Raw genomic sequence first — 17199 nt, forward strand, 5'->3', positions numbered from 1 at the left:
AAACAGTTCATCAGAAGCAATCTACAGATGAAGCACTGGTGTATTGAATTGAGTTCCTTTAGTTTTACTTAACTTTCACAGCTTTCAAAGATTCTCATAATTTTTCATTGGTTCAGCCTCACTTAAAGTCCCAATTCAGCAACCCTAGAATGTGCAAAACTCCTATTAAACTCAATGGGAATTCCGCATAAAGAGAGTTTGCAAAATCAAGTCCAAGTCCAAAGAGCTTTGCTATACCATTGCTTGTAGCACTGTGCCTATTATTAAGAAATACTGGCCACAATTTAGAATATTTAAGTCCTGATTCAGCAAAGCATTTGAGCATGTGCTTAAATCCCATTGAATCAGGATGAATTTAAGCACATGCTTAAGTGCTTTGCTGAACGGAGGGCCTTTTCAAGCCCTAACTGCATTAAGAACTCATAATTCCTCACGTTGGCTAATATTAAAACATAACAAAAGGGAGTTGTGAAGCCTTCCTCCTAGCAAAAAACAAACAAACAAGCAAATCTCATTCTTAGTCTCTGAATAGCGCAGATTGTGTCTAGACTCGACTCAAACACTCACTGATTACCTAACACATGTTAATCTTGCATATACTGATACACATCCCAGACAAACAAGTTCTGGGTAGTTTGGGAGATAAAGTCCAACCATAATAAAATTTGAAGAAAATGTATTCTATGGTCCTTATTGATCATGGTCTTTCTTTTCTTCTGATTGTTGAAGGACTCAGTCCCAATCTCCCTGGTTGATCTCACTACCTTCATTCTACACAAGAACATACCAACAAGTGGCTATGAAAGCATGTGAAGAAGTAACAGACCCATGTCAATATTCAGTTTGATCAGCTGAACTTCAATAATTTACTCACATACAGAAACTCACTCTGAGGATTCGTTGTTAGTTCCCATCCATAATGATTCAATGTCTTGTTGCCAGATGTGTTCTTTTAGGGAAGCAATTTAGGCAGCTGTATTACTTAGATGTAGTCACAGATATGGCTAATCTTTATTTATAATGTTAAATTTTTGCTAAATAATAAAAATAATAATATAAATCAGTGAGCAACTCCTGGTGCTTTTAACATTGAGGATAATATATACACTAAATTAAGCTGGCTGCTTCCTCCCTCAAGTTTATGATGAACAATGCATTACATCTGCTTCCTAGCAAGAAGAATGACATGTTTGTTCAATAGCCCTTTTAGATTTCTGAGACATAATACAGCTCCATTGTAATCAAATTTATTATTAATAAGCTGGATAACATTAAACTTTCCCCAAAGAAAGAGTTATCACTAATTAAGCAAATGGAATGGTTAGATGGTTTGAGCTCACACACAGGGTACAGTAATAATGTTGTCCTATTCTAAATATGCAGCCTTGTTAGGGTTTGCATAAACTGTTATCTGAAACATTTATAGCCATCGTGTTTGGTCTTTAGCAACTTTGGAGCCTAGGAGCCAGTTGGAGACCAGTCTTTAGTTCTGAACCCGTTTGGAATAGCCACGTTGGCAGGATGTCATGAAAACGTTATAATCTATAATTCAGTATTCACTTAAACAATGCAAAGTATAAGTTTATTTCTGGATGCTTATACTTCTTTATTGGTTTTAATGCTTAGAAAAGTAAAAGGCCCTTTTGAAAATTAGCTTCTTTTTTTTCTCTTTGTAAAAGAATGTTCTTACAGGATTTACCTAGATTAGGAAAAGAGGTCTGGGTTAGGTCATGGTCTGCTAACATGCACTAGATAACCCTGGCCTAACCACAACCTTATCCCTAGTGTGCAGGTAGGCTAGAGGTTATGTGGTGGAAAGCCTACGGCAGACCTCAACCAGCTAAATTGAGGTTAAAATGATTAACCTGTGGCTTCACAAGGGAAATGGTCATGATCAGGCCATGTTTAGCTAGCATGTTAGCAAATCCCAGCCACTTTTCTTAATCTAGACAAAACCACAGTGAAAAGGCAAAAGGTTTTGGATTGACAGCCCTGGAGCACGAAGACCATTAAACCATAGAATAGGTACAGGTTTCAGAGTAGCAGCTGTGTTAGTCTGTATCCGCAAAAAGAAAAGGAGTACTTGTGGCACTAACCAATTTATCTGAGCATAAGCTTTCATGATGCATCCGCTGAAGTGAGCTGTAGCTCACGAAAGCTTTTGCTCAAATAAATTGGTTAGTCTCTAACGTGCCACAAGTACTCCTTTTCTTTTTGAGAATAGGTACAATGACAGTACAAACTTCTTTTCACTCCCTACCAATATTTCCCAGTCCTGACCTAGATAGACCTCTCTTAGGTATGGCAAGGCAGTTCAATATCTGTGACAATTCAGTCATTGGCTCTCTGGTCAGACTCCCAACAAGGAGCCAACTTGTTTCAGTGTTGGTGTTGGTTTTTTTGATGTGGACACATGAGGAACCAGATGGCTCCTCCTTCCAGCTGAGGAGATCTGGACACAGCAGCCTGCCAGTGCTGCTTTGAGCTTCACCTAAACAGGGAAGAGAACATCAACCATGGGAATAGTTCCAAAGCAAGGTGCGAGGTTCCTGCCACCTCGAATGCAGGCTGTGCAGTGAAGGTGCTCCCATGTTTTGTTTGGCACCGCTTAGCTCAATCCAAAAGAGTTCCAAACACTGGTGCTTTAGCAATACACCAGGAGCCATGTATTATGTCCTAATGTTACTATTCTCAATCCCCTGAAAGTTGGCAGCAATTTCGTTTCCTAATGGGGGTTTGGTCCAAAGCCATTGACACCAATGGAAAGCTTCCCATTGACTTCAGTTTAGATAAGGCCCTTTGTGCAAAGGTTCAATTGCAGTCACACAACCCTAAGAATTCATGAAGGGAAGGGAAATCACATAAAATTGAACAAGATCCCTTCCTTGCAATTAATATCTATGCTGTAAATTAATCCGGGCTACCAACAGCAGTGTTTGGGTAAATAAGAATCTGTAGCACCATAATTGTCAAAGGACCATGGGCATATGGCACTGTGTTTATGGATCAGGGGGCTGGGAGAGGATAAAGAAGTTTTTCTGACAGGTACATTAAATGTGACATATTCTCCTTGAGGCCATATCTACACTACAAAATTAAGTCGACCTAATTTATATCTGCATACAGCCGCCACAGTAATTACATCGCTTGTGTCTGTCTACACTTCACTCCTTGTGTTGGTACTGTGCGACCTCGGCAGGAGTACTTGTATTGATTGTCCTGTCAGTGTGGGGGCATTGTAGGAAGGCTCCTGAAAGCCAGTAACAGTTGACATAAGCAACGCAGTGTCTACACTGACACGGTGTTGATGTAACTACATTTACCTTGACTCTACTCCACTCGTGGAGGTGGAGTTCATTCGGCGTAGTGGGACAGTTACGTTGGCGAGAGCGAAATTTAAGTGTAGACACTTCCACAGTTAGGTCGATGTAAGCTGCCTTGTGTCGACCTAACTCTGTAGTGTAGACCAGGCCTCAGGAACTCAGGTCATTCAGCAGGGAACTTCAGATGAACCCTTTTCATCAAACCAATAACTATAGTCACTGAGCTATCACAGTCACGACTGTCACCTTTTGAGAATCTCTATTTTTAATTATTTAAACTGATCAATACTTTTTTGAAACTTTGCCCATATTTTTCAACTCAATGTTCATGGAGTAAAAATATGGATTTTGGTTGCATTTTTAATCATCTTTACTGTTCATTTTTATTTTGTTAGATTTTTTTTTTTATAAAAATGGGTCCCTCCAAAGCTTAAGGTGCTTCTACAGATCAGTTTTTAAACTATAACTAGCCTCCACCTGGTTCGAGGGAAGGGTTGTTGGCCCAAACTCAGCAGCTCCCTCTCAGTCCAATCTCCACCACAATTCAACCTACTGCTATAGAGAAAACACAGCTCGGCCGTGCAGTGCTATAAACACACACACAAAGGCTCCGATCAAAGCCTACTGAAATCAATGGAAAGACTCCCTTGACCTCAGTAGATTTTTGGTCAGGCCATAAAAAGACAAGGAGTAAACTGGCCAAATTGAAGTGAATGGCAAAACTCCCATTGGCTCCCATGAAGCCAGGATTTCACTCAAGGTCACTTAGTCTGCTGGCACATATATCCTGGAGATCAGATTTTCCAGTCCTGGAAAATTGTTGTGAAAGAAATGGGTCTTAAGGAAGGATTTGGGGAAAGAGAGATGGTGTTTGGTGTGACACAGCACTCCATATTTTTCATAGTGATATTATGATATGATTATAGTATAATTATGATGTATTTTACGCAAGATATGCCATGTGAGGTGTCATTGGAAAAGTTATGATTTGCTGAATATGATTATTCTATTTGTATGCATGTATCATTTTTGTATCTGAAGTTATGAATATTTACTATGTATCTGTATTTCCAATGTAGTTACACCTGAGTAACTCCCACTAGACAAGATGCTTTCAGTCCAGATAGTGTGTGGGGGGGGGAGGGCCTATTCAGGGCAGTGGGCCATTAGGAATAAAAATAGGCCTTAGGAGAAGCTTATCTCCCACCTGGTGAGCCTTCCTGAGAATGCTACAAACAGCCTCCAAGTAATGACTCTACAAGGACATGTGATGAGACCACAAGTCTCTAGACTCCATCTTGGGATGTCAGTGTTTTTCCACAGGCTGGTCTGGGAACCAAGTTTTGGGAACAAAGAGTTCCCGTCATATGCAAAAGCTATATAAGGCAGGGAGTGACATCATCGGGTGTTCTTCAACTGCCCTCACAAGAAGACTCCTGGAAACACCTGAGTAGCAAAGACTAAACTGGGGGAAGTGCTGGACCCAGGCTAAAGAGATTTCTAGCCTGTGAATGAAACACCTGGGGATTCCAATCTGTAAAGCAAGTGCATCTTGCCCCTTAAGAATCTGCAGTCTGCTTGTGTATTATCTCTGGATGAGAATCTGCTATTCATATCCAATCTATTTAGTATATTAAGATTAGTTTGCATTTTTTGATTATTTTCTAGGTAATCTGCTTTGATCATTTATAATCATGTAAAATCTATCTTTTGTAGTTAATAAACTTGTTTTTGCTTTATCTAAACCAGTGAGTTGGAGTGAAGTGTATGGGAATCTTAGCTCAGGAGCAAAAGGCTGTTGCATATTCCTCTCCACATTGAGGGAGGGGGCAAATTTTATGAGCTTACACTGTACAGTTCCCTGTGCAGCACAAGACAGTATAATTTTGGGTTTACACTCCAGAGAGAGTGCATGCCTGAGGAGCTGGGAGTTACCCTAGCTGTAGCCTTCCTATGCAGTGGCTGGTCAGTGTCTGTATGTAAGTGCAGCTGGGTATGTCTCTACCTGTATGTATGCTGGTGAAAGTGCAGGCTGGAGGCCTTTGCAGCTTGTCACAGCATGACAGTGTGAGAGGGAGCCTAGGCTGGTGGGTCGGGGGGCTTAGTGGTACCCCAGTTCCAGGTGGCACCCCGGAGGGAACTCATTACACTTGGTAAACTGATGGAAGCATAAGGGGTGACAAGGCAAAAGGCATTAATCCAAGAATGAGATAAACGGATGAAGGGAAGAGTGAGGTGAGAGGATAGCGTGGAGCACAAGGAACAAAAGGGGCTATGTAAATGAGGGGCAGAATTGCAATAACTGTTTTACCTGGCCTGATCTGATTCTCTATCTGCTCCACTTTCAAGTGACTCTGTCAGGTGGTTCCAGCTCAAAGTTTAGGGGGAGGTCGGAGTTTTTACGTTTTGTTTTAAGTTTTTAAAAGCCTACTGTTAATAGAAACCATTTAATGTTTTTGAAACCCTCATTTCCATCAGAACAGTCATGTCAATCTGTCTATCCAGGTTCTTGTACTGGTGCTTGTAGGGATTTATAACTAGAACCTGGCAGAATTTGCTAGTGCATGTGTCATAAATATAAAGGGAAGTGTAACAACCTTCCTGTATACAGTACTATAAAATCCCTCCTGGCCACAGGCACAAAATCCTTTTACCTGTAAAGGGTTAAGAAGCTCAGGTAACCTAGCTGGCACCTGACCAAAAGGACCAATAAGGGGACAAGATACTTTCAAATCTGGTGGGGTGGGCGGGGGTGGGGGGAGGGAAGCTTGGTCTGTCTGTTCTGTGTGCTTGCCGGAGAGAGATCAAGAAAGCAAGCAATTCAACTCCATTAGAATTAGTAAGTACTAGCAAGGAAATGTGTTAGTTTACTTTTGTTTTGGCTTGTGATTTTCTCTGTGCTGAGAGTATTCCTGGTTTTCTTTTTGTAACTCTAAAGTTTTTGCGCAGAGGGAAATTCTCTGTGTTTTAAATCTGATTGCCCTGTGAGATTAGATTCCCTTCTAATTTTACAGAGGTGCTTCTTTTACCTTTTTTCTTTCTAATAAAGTTCTGTTTCTTTTAAGAGCCTGACTGATTTCTCTATGGTCCTAAGACCCAGGGGTTTGAGTCTGTGATCAGTTTGTAACCAATTGGTTAGGATATTATTCTCAAGCCTCCCCAGGAAAGGGGATGTAATGGTTTGGGGGGATATTTTGGGAGAATAGGAACTCCAAGTGGTCCTTTTCCCTGATTCTTTGTTAAATCACTTGGTGGTGGCAGCGTACCCTCCAAGGGCAAAGAGTTTGTGCCTTGGGGAAGTTTTACCCTAAGCTGGTAGAAATAAGTTTAGGGGGTCTTTCATGCGGGTCCCCACATCTGTACCCTAGAGTTCAGAGTTGGGAGGGAACTCTGACAGCATGAGAACCAGAAGTCAAAAACTAACTAGAAGCTGACTAGTCTCTTCATTGTTCAACCTGAGTGGAACTCAGCAAATAAACACAGAGCATAAACATTTGATTTGTAACAATCCTTTGGATTTTAATAATCGGTTAGTAACACAGGTAAGAACTTACTCTGAAAGAAAGATTTTAAAAATCTAACAATGTTTAAATCAATACAAACAAAGGAAGGTGGATCAAGGAAATGGCAGCTCTGTAGATCCCGTTGCATTCTGGCTGGAATTCTGATTTTGTAAGAGAGAGGGTGAAATCCCGCCCATACAGAAGGCCTATGGCACTACTTAAATCCCTGTTCTGAGGTGTTAGGTGTGACTTAAGTGGTACATAGAGCTATGCACGGGGTGAATTCAATCCCAAATGAATACCTCTGCAAGTGAAAACCAGTGTGTTTATAGTAAAGCTGTAACAACCCCACAATATACAGAGTAGAGAGGCTGTTGAAAGGTGAACGCTCTACAGAAAAATACTGAAATTCTTCAAAAATCACAAAAGTCTCCCCCTCACAATATATTGTTTCCTACAGTCCAGATCTCAGACAAGTGACAGAAAACCTGCACTTCTAAGCAGTCACCTATGTATTTCATGACTGAAAAATAAACCATCAATCGTGAAAGGTGAGGGAAACCTCCAGACAAAGACCGTAGGACAGAGCCAGTTGAATATGCTGGTTGAAAGGGGGTGGAGAAAAAGGGAGGATGAGAGTCTGCATACCACAGGAGAATTTATCAGGTCACTACTGCAGTTGTAGGTGGAGAGAAGAGTAAGAAAACCCAGTCGCCAGCATCTGTGCCTAGAATGTTCACAAAGAAGGACTGAAGGCTCCCAAGAGGGGAAAAAATGATACAAGAAACGAGAACAGAAGGAATCAGAAAATTCATCAGAGACAAGAATTCCTGTCTTGTACTCTGCCAGTCAGAACATGGCTTTTGTCAGGAATAACTAATCTTTAGCTACACACAGACAGACAGACAGACACACAATCACCTGTGCACTTAATTATTCATTTGCCTAGTAGCATGGAAAATACCAGTGAGACAGGATTGAATGTCTCTGTTTCATCCTTTTCAGATTAAAAAAAAAAGACTCTTAGGGCAAACAGCTTGTGTGTACAAGGAAAATCATACCACAATCTCATTTCAGACCTTCATGATTCAGCTGGAGCTAAATGAATTCAGAGAAATTTACATGAATGTTTGACAGGTTGACAGTTCACCTCAGCAGCCTGTGAACACTTATCTTTCATTAATTATGGTTCAAGCAGAATTGCAACCTAACACAGCTGAGTTAGTCCTCTTCTGTTACAAATTCATACCTAATGCCTGGAAGGCATCCAATCCTTTCCTCATTTCACTCTTATCTCTGGACTAGATCCAACTCCCCAGGTTCATCTGGACAATTGTGTCATTTACAGGTTGCAGAATTTCAAAGGATGATTTTCTAGCAGATAAAATAAGCTAAATAGATGACATGATGGCAAACGTTTCTGTAGAAATTTCTATGGCCTCTCTCCTTGTACCTGTGCAAGTTCCTTGGGACAGGAACCATGTTATTTACATCCATTCTGCATGTACAGCACCAAACACAGTGTAGTTGGCCAGTACAGAAGATGAAACCACTTCATTAGACAGATAAATACATGGGACTAGATCATCATGTGGTGAAAATCAAGATCGCTCCACTGAAATCAGTGGCACAATGTCGATTTACACCAGCTGAGGGTCTGGTCTGTGAGCCTTTTCCGTCCCTCTTGACTGTGTAAGTCCACATAAGCAGAGAGACGGGCCTTTGAAGAGGGTGCAGGAAATCACACACTTAAATTTGAATCAGCCACCCCAAAAAGGAACAATACTGGATTCAAGGAAACGGTTGTGTCATTTAAAGGATCCACTGAGAAATAGCTTGGGCAGTTTGCTTGCCCTTGAGGAATCTCTCTTTGATTGAGCACTGCTTCGAATCATATGCTACCTCCCTGCAATCCCTCTAAAGTAGCATGAACTCTTCTAGTTCACAGACTAAATGGAATATAGAAGCAGCAAAACATATCAGAGCACACAGTCACAATGGGAGGTATGTAGTCATTGGGTGGATTTTTGGCTGAGTGGCTCCAGACATTGTCTCATTCAGATCCTGCAGGGTCCTGCTCTTATAAATGGCTCCCACATGCATTTTTACTCACTTACGAGTATTAAAGGATATTTCATATTTCTTTCATGCATAAAAACCTCCCTTAGAAAGACACAACTCATTAGAGGGACAAAATTCTTTAAGAACACAGTGCAAGAACAATCAGTGTTATGGCATTAGTAACAGGAAGAATAGATTATCTCCATCAGGTCACTTCTGATAGAACCCTAGTCACCATAAGAACAATAATAATTTTTACTTAAACAGCACTATGGGGGAGGTGCCATCCCTGCATGCCCCTCAAGGTATGGCGTGCAGAAGCCCTGCCTCAGTTTCCCCAATGGACTCTTCAGCACATATCACTTATGGATGTGGCTTAGCCCTCCTGCCCAGTCACTGAGGGAGTTCAATAATGCAGCTGGGACCGAGCCACTCAGCCCAGGTGGCCAGACTCATTCTAGTGGGGCTCAAGCTAGCATGCTAAAAATAGCAGTGTGGTCATTGTGGCTCAGCAGCAGCTCGGGCTCTTAAGCCCACCTGACCCCCTGGGTTTGAACTCAGGTGGCCACCCCAAGTCTGTGCCAGAGCCCCAACATCCACACTGCTGTTCTTAATGTGCTAGCTCGAGTCTGTCTACCTGGGCTGGGAGGTGCCCAGCTGCAGTGCAGACATATCCCAAGGCAACGTTCAACAAAACCCCAAACCAAAAGAACCTTCATCCCTGCTGGGCTCAGTTTTCAGCCCCCTTCCTTTCAGGCAGACCCCAGCTGCAGCAGCTTGCCTTAACACCCACCACCTGGTAAACCTCAGACTAACAGCTGGAGTCAGTCCTACCCTCCTGCAGGGTGGCCCTGGCTGTCTGAAGTCTGCTAATCAGCTCCCCACACTGGCTTCTCACATGGCTTGGGAGCTGTCAGCCTGCTCTCCCACCCTCTCCATCCCCAACTGAGTTGGCTCTCTCCTTTCAACGACCCACTCTAAGCCTGACAGCTCAAGCAGGTGAAGTGAGTGAGGCTGACTGAGCCCACAGCAGGTCATTAACCGTTCCTGGATGGTGTGGGGTTCACATACCCCCTGCCAAGCACCTATCACTGAAGGATCTCAAAGCACTTTATGAAGGTGGAATAAGTATTATCCCAATTTTACATATGTGGAAACTGAGGCATAAAGACCTGATTGACAGCACCGGAGCAAGAAGTCCATTACTTATCCACTGAAGATGTTTGGTATGTAACAGAAGCACAAGCTTCCCCCACCCACAGCCCTTCCCTCAAAGCCAGTCTGAGGGGGAGATGCTAGTTCAATCTCCATGCCCAAATCTAGACTGTACTGGCATACTCACAGGGTGGGCACGGGAAGTTCAACATGAGGTTGCCCATTAGCAGTTGGAGGTGAGCTACTGACACACACAACCTGCAGGTTAGTCCGCAGGTTCAACTTTCATATCTTGGTCCCAGGTCAGATCCCTACTCATGTTATGTACACTGTATGTCACCACCCGGCATACATACTAATGTCAGCTTGGGAGTACCTGTCAGGTTCGCAAGCTGTCCTGGCCTCTTTTCAACATCATTACTTAAAGCACTCTCAAAAACAGGCACCAATTTCAATAATGATATAATCCACATTCTCCCCAAGGCATCTGAGAACTGGTGCAGAGTTACAGAGCAGAGGCTGGAGTGTATAGAAAGGCTGCTTGTAGAATGCTACCAGAATTTGGAAACCCTTCATATTCATGGTCAGAATTGTGACCATCTTTCTTCCAATGATGCGTAATCAGACTGGACTACACTTGCTCTTCTACTGACAATGAACCACATCATCCAGCTTCTCTAGAAACACTTACCTTTGGGCACATCCATGGGGTTTAGGCTGCCAATCAGATCTCTGACATAAAGGCCATCGCCCTCATCCTTGCTCAGCCAGTTGTTGCAAGAAAAGTAAAAACGGAGGTGAGGCCTGTTCATGTCAGTTACTACCACCCGGTCCAGGAACCAGCTTGCGTTCATTCCTGTGTTGTCATGCTCAATTCTACAGCACAAAGGAACAAAATATACCCAAGAGTTTGGATTGGTTGGTGTGACAGCAACTAGCACATTGATTCAGTGGCACATTTTATATTAGGCAAGGTAAGAGCAGTGGCACCAATTGGGGAGGTTGGGGGGGGGCAAATGCCCCCTGTAGGTTTTTGCACTTGTTCAAAGTTCCACAGGCCAGAGAGCCAGGAAGAAACCATGGCCTGGTCACCTTTAAGCCGTAGTCCCATACTAAATCAGTATAGCCTCTGCCAGAGTGGTCCAGAGCACTGCTCTGGCTGCATGGTCACAACACCACTCAAATCTGATGGAGAGGTGGCCGGGCCAAGTGGGTTGCAACTGGTACATGGGGAGACTGCTCCTGTATGGCAGAGCGCTGTGAAGCCTGCCAAGAAGTCCTGGCGACATCAGCTCGTGCTCTGTGGGGTTTACTGGTCTATAAAGCAGGGGGCTGAACCTGAAGTGATAAGTAATTGAATCAACTTATTGGATACAATATTCATGGGCAGGGCGAATTGGAGGCTAAGCCTCCCCAAACCTTGCGCCAGTGGGGGGGGGCAGTAGCAGATTTGGGGGCCCCTGAAAAATCTTCCCCCGCCATGGCCCCAGGGCTGGAGGAGCCCTCGCTCTCCGCCATGGCTCTGGAGCACAGAGTTTTTCCAGTCTCAGGGCGGCGGTGGGGGTGGGGGGGGGAGGAGCAAGCGGTGGGCGGGGCTTTGGAGGGAAAAGGCAGAGTGGGGCCGTGCGGGAAGGGGCAGAACAGGGACAGGGCTGTGGGCAGAACAGGGGCAGAGGCACAGGGGAAGAGATGGAATGGGGTGGGGCCATGGGCAGGGCTTTGGTCAGAACAGGGGTGGGGCCAGAGACTCAGAGCTCCCGCCAGGGCTGAGAGCTCCACTGTGATCCCAGCCGAGGCTGAGAGCTCAACCCCGGCATCTTGCTGTACTGGGAATAGTAGTGATAATATTACACGATACCTTATCTTCTTTATTTGTCCAACATTGTTGGTTTTTATTCTGAACACGTCTGTTTTACTTCTCTCAAAGGCAGTTCTACTCCTGTAATATACATATACCAAAAATCACGTTAAGAAAATAGTTACTATGTCAGCAAATACATCATTGCAGACCCATCAAGGATCAGAGTTTAAGAATGAAGGATCCTCATTTCTGTTATTGGACAAACCTACTTTTCAATTTCCTAATTCCTGTGAAAAGGTCTGAATGTACAGGGACTTTTTTTAATAACTTTTCCATGCTAATATCTTGGTCTGTAGGCACCCTTTCAGATTCCAACATACCAACTTGGGAAGAAATGCAATGTTAGCCCAAATGGATGCAAACCTTGGGTCATATTCTATACCAGCTAAAAAGAAAAAATCTTGCACCTATTAAACAATCACCGGTATAGAAAGAGCTGCAGTAGTGCGTGGTTTGCTACTCTGCAGATGGCTTTCAGAGGTAACAGAAAACAATATTCAGGGAGGACATTTTTATATTGCGCCATTCATCTTTAAAATTCCAGGCTATTATTTAAAATTTTTTTACAATATCTCTTCTCCTTTCTTGAATTCATCTAAAACTACCTGGATAGGTACTAAAATACAGACTCTGTGGGCAAAGGCTTAGGGCGCGGTTCTCTGTCGCCTTGCACCTTGTGCTGTTATTCGGACCAGTGTGAAGTGCAAATTCAGAATGGTAGACTTTGTCATAGAAGTTGCTTTGGCCTGAATGACTACACAAGGTAGACAGCATCGGTGAAACAGGCACTTTGGACCTTCCTGTCTGTTGGCTTATAGAAGCGGGGCTCGTTTCTCTGCTCCATACCTGCAGAGCCTGCTCCCTCTTCCAAAGGTTTCCTTCTGCTTTCTCAGCACATTCCTACATCATCACGAGAGGAGTGTGTTCTTCAGCAACAGAACAAGGGCTGTGTTTTGAAGGGGTCCATGGCCCAAAGCGCTGCACTGTGGCTGGCAGTTCTATTCTGGAGCTCAGGCACAGATAAAAGACAGGCGCAGCTGGGTCAAAGATTTCTTTCCCCCTGCTTCTTCTGACATACCAAGACCATAAAAAAAATGACCACTGTTCAATTCCTGTACCATCTCCCTGTACTATTTGTGTCAGAACTAGATTGCAATGTGTGTAGGACAAGGACTATTTCTTCTTCTTTATTTGTAAAGTGCTAAGCATTTGACAGAGGAATGTGTGATAGATAAGGCAATTTCCTGCAATATCCTTGATAGGCTTTATTGTATTCTGCCTCCCCCACTCCGACTGCAGCCCCGCAACCCCTTGTGCTCATTTCTGCCCCCACCCGCAACCCCAAGACCGGAGAAGCTCTGTCCCTGGGCCCTGGCCCCAGAGTGCAGCGGGGAGCAAGAGGTCCTCCAGTCCCAGAGCCACAGCAGGGGCTCATGTGCTCAGGTTTCCACTGCCACCCCCCACGCTTCTGTGGGAGACCAGGGTCGGGGCGCTGGGGCTTCTCCCACCCTGCCCGGCGTTTGTGCCAGAGAGCGGGGTCAGGCGCGGCTTCTTCCAGAGATGGGTGGGGACGCTGGAGCTTCCCCCACCTGGGGGCTTCTGCTGGGGATAGGGTCAGGAGCCCCTGGGGGGGAGGGGATTCCCCTGTCCCGCAGCTACCATCCAGGACGGGGTTTGGAGCCACAGGGCGGGCTTCCCCGTCCTGCGATGGCTGCCGTGTGGGAGGGGGGGCACTGGGGGGGGGGGTCTTCCCCTGCCCCACAGCTGGGGCTCCAGGCTTCCACTGCCTGGTGGTGGATTTTTTCCAGGGCCCCCCAGTAGACTGGGGTCCCTGCTCACAGGCCTGTTGGCCCAGTAGCTAATCCATCACTGCTTAAAAGTAAATGTGCCTGCTCAGAAGGAGCTGTGTGGTAACTTATAACTTCAGGCAATACACTGTTGATAGCCCTTGCAGAGAAAGTAAAGTACAGGCCCTGGCCTGTTCAAGCAGTCTGGCTTTCTGGGACTATCACAGTGTCGGCAGGAGCCAAGTGGTCCCAAGAACTCCAGTCAGGAGAGAGTGAGATGCAGTTCTCACCCAACAGCGATGATGGCTGGGAGATGGAAGCCCAAAGTGAGTGCCCTCAGTGGCCATGGAAGGGGAATTTAGGTGCCCTGAAATTGTGACAGAAGGTTAAGGACAGCATGGTCCAGTGGCTAGAACACTGAGAGTCAGGGTATCCAGGTTCTATTCCCTACTCTCCCAGTGACCTCGATGTGGCTTGAACTAGTCAATTCATCCGTCTGTGTCTCTGTATTCTAGAGGCAAACTTTGTCTGGCTTCAGGGCAGGCACTGTCTCTTGCTCAGTTTGTACAGCGCCTAACACACTGCGGCCCCAGTTGAGATTTGGGACTCTAGGTTTCACCATAATACTAATGAACATAGACAACAAAAAGCAGTCACCCTATCTGAAAACAAACAACTACAGCACATCACCATAGCAATGCTGCAGTGACAAGCAACTTGTTCTCAGAAAGTCAATGAATACGAATAACCTGAGCAATAACATCCAGTTTTGCTCAGATCTTTTTCCTCACCACTTTAGGGGGGGGGTGCCAGTGTGTAAAGGTTGTCTGTTTTGTATTCTGCAAATACATGTGTAGCTTTCACCCCCAGTACCGATACTGAGCATATCGTGCTAGACCATTGTTGCTACATAAAGAGGCTAAAAGAGTTAACCTTGCCAGAATACTATGGCAAGAGACAATTAAACCCAGTAGAGCTCCCCTCAACCGCAGCTTGGCTGTCAAACTGAAAACAGTCAGCAAGTGCAAGGCAATTAGTTTGCCAGGGGTGAGTGAACATTGTAATGACAGCAGCATCTTCCTGCTCATGCCCTGGAGATCAGGACAGTACTGCAGATTCCCAAAGTACTACAGCAATTATGTAAAAGTATCAACTGCAGTTAATTGTCCAAAAGCTTTTAGCAGACTAATTTGAATTGCTGCTGATTTACAGCATTCACGTGACAACACTAAATGTCTGAATACTGGTATTAAGTTTACATGTGACTTCATTATGTTTGTGACACAGGCACGATCTGCATCTTGAAACTGCAGAACGAAAACTCAGTGTTTAAACAGCAAAGAGCATGTGTCTGCGATCATTGCCTCAAATGGTTTCAGACTGTATGCATCACTTGTCTTGAAGGTGCTTGTGAAGGGATTTGGAACTGTGTCTGTGGCAAGGGAGATAAACTGCTGGAAAATGTAATTGTTAAACTGTGGATGGAATTCAATGAGCATTTAAAGTCTCCCAGCCCTTGAACTGATTGTATAGCATCAAAGAGCTGAAATTGAATGCTTAGGAAAAAATAAATAATGTTGTACTTAGTAGTGTTGCTTAAATACAGTGTGGGGAAAAAATCCAACTAATGAACTAGTTTGCATAAAGTTACAAAAAATAAAAAGTAAACGAGAAATTATTGTGGGCCTCTGCTACAGACCCATCAAGACTGGAAGTGAGAGCAGAAAATTCCTGGACTTATTATCATTAAGGAGTTTGATACTATAAGATAATGTAGTCTTGGGGGACTGTAATTACCAAGCTCTCTAGTGATAAATAAAGCTGAGGAAAACTTGACTTGAAAATGCAGCTCCAGCATTCTGAGACTTAAAGCTTGGAGGTGTTCAGATGTGGGGTTTTAGACACGATTAGACATTAGCAAAGAATTTGACATGGCACGTTGCACAATTTCTCTTGAAACATGAATTCACATTGGCTTGGATACCAGAGTAGGGGACCTCAGGGCTAGGTTTCAGGCTGAGTTTTATTTCACATTTCTAGTAATGATCTGGAAGTTGTGGATTGAATTTAACAGCGCTAAGGTGTAATACAGTGGGTAACAGAGTATAAAGACGATAGCTGAGTGAATAATTCATAATTGGTAGGTTTCAGAGAAGCAGCCATGTTAGTCTGTATTCGCAAAAAGAAAAGGAGTACTTGTGGTACCTTAGAGACTAACAAATTTATTTGAGCATAAGCTTTCGTGAGCTACAGCTCACTTCATCGGATGCAATCAGTGGAAAATACAGTGGGGAGATTTATATACATAGAGAACATGAAACAATGGGTGTTACCATACACACGGTAACCAGAGTGATCACTTAAGGTGAGCTATTACCAGCAGGAGAGCGCGGGGGGATGGAGGAGGCACCTTTTGTAGTGATAATCAAGGTGGGCCATTTCCAGCAGTTGACAAGAACGTCTGAGGAACAGTGGGGAGTGGGGGGAGATAAACATGGGGAAATAGTTTTACTTTGTGTAATGACTCATCCACTCCCAGACTCTATTCAAGCCTAAGTTAATTGTATCCAGTTTGCAAATTAATTCCAATTCAGCAGTCTCTCATTGGAGTCTGGTTTTGAAGTTTTTTTGTTGAAGTATTGCCACTTTTAGGTCTGTAAGCGAGTGACCAAAGAGATTGAAGTGTTCTCTGACTGGTTTTTGAACGTTATAATTCTTGACATCTGATTTGTGTCCATTTATTTTTTTAAGTAGAGACTGTCCAGTTTGACCAACGTACATGGCAGAGGGGCATTGCTGGCACATGATGGAATATATCACATTGGTAGATGTGCAGGTGAACGAGCCTCTGATATTGTGGCTGATGTGATTAGGCCTCATGATGGTGTCCCCTGAATATATATGTGGACACAGTTGGCAATGGGCTTTGTTGCAAGGATAAGTTCCTGGGTTATTGGTTCTGTTGTGTGGTTGCTGGTGAGTTAGTGGTTCTGTTGTGTGGTTGCTGGTGAGTGTGGTTGCTGGTGAGTTAGTCTCTAAGCTGCCACAAGTACTCCTTTTCTTTTTTCATAATTGATAATATATGCAACAAATTTCACTGAGTAGAATATGAAATTCTCAGATACATTTGTTATCCAAAGCAATCAAACAGGAATTCATTCAGAAGTCCAGTGGCCTCTCTCCCACAGAAAATTAGACTAGAGCAGTGGTTCTCAACCTTTTTGGGCTCAGGATCCATTTGTAAATGTTTATGGCCTGTTTCAACCCAGTAAATAGTCTGGGGGTGGAGGTCATTTCAGGCGGGTCCTACCCCATAGGGCACAGTTGCCAACTTTCACGTGGTAAATAAGCACCCTGACTTTCACAATAAGCCAAAAATCAAGCGAATTCCATTTCAAAACAAGGCTAAAACAAGCCAATCCCTAAGAACCCCAAAACTCTATGTGATTAGATCCCCCCGGCATGCAGTCTGGGACTGTGTTGGACCTGCTGTGCACCCCTGACTCTCT

General features: G+C 44.0%; 1 protein-coding gene across 1 annotated transcript in view; it reads right to left on the bottom strand.

Annotated features, from left to right (window-relative positions):
• LOXHD1 (lipoxygenase homology PLAT domains 1) overlaps positions 1-17199 on the bottom strand; it is a 210918-nt gene that overhangs the window by 182681 nt on the left and 11038 nt on the right. Inside the window, exons 3-4 of the mRNA XM_077817080.1 lie at positions 11901-11981; positions 10734-10918 (exon numbers count right to left, since the gene is read on the bottom strand). Of these exons, the coding sequence (XP_077673206.1) occupies positions 10734-10918; positions 11901-11981 (266 nt within the window). The remainder of the gene's footprint in view (positions 1-10733; positions 10919-11900; positions 11982-17199) is intronic.

This window comes from Eretmochelys imbricata, chromosome 5 (genome assembly GCF_965152235.1).
Source record: "Eretmochelys imbricata isolate rEreImb1 chromosome 5, rEreImb1.hap1, whole genome shotgun sequence".
In the NCBI taxonomy this organism is placed as follows: Eukaryota; Metazoa; Chordata; order Testudines; family Cheloniidae; genus Eretmochelys; species Eretmochelys imbricata.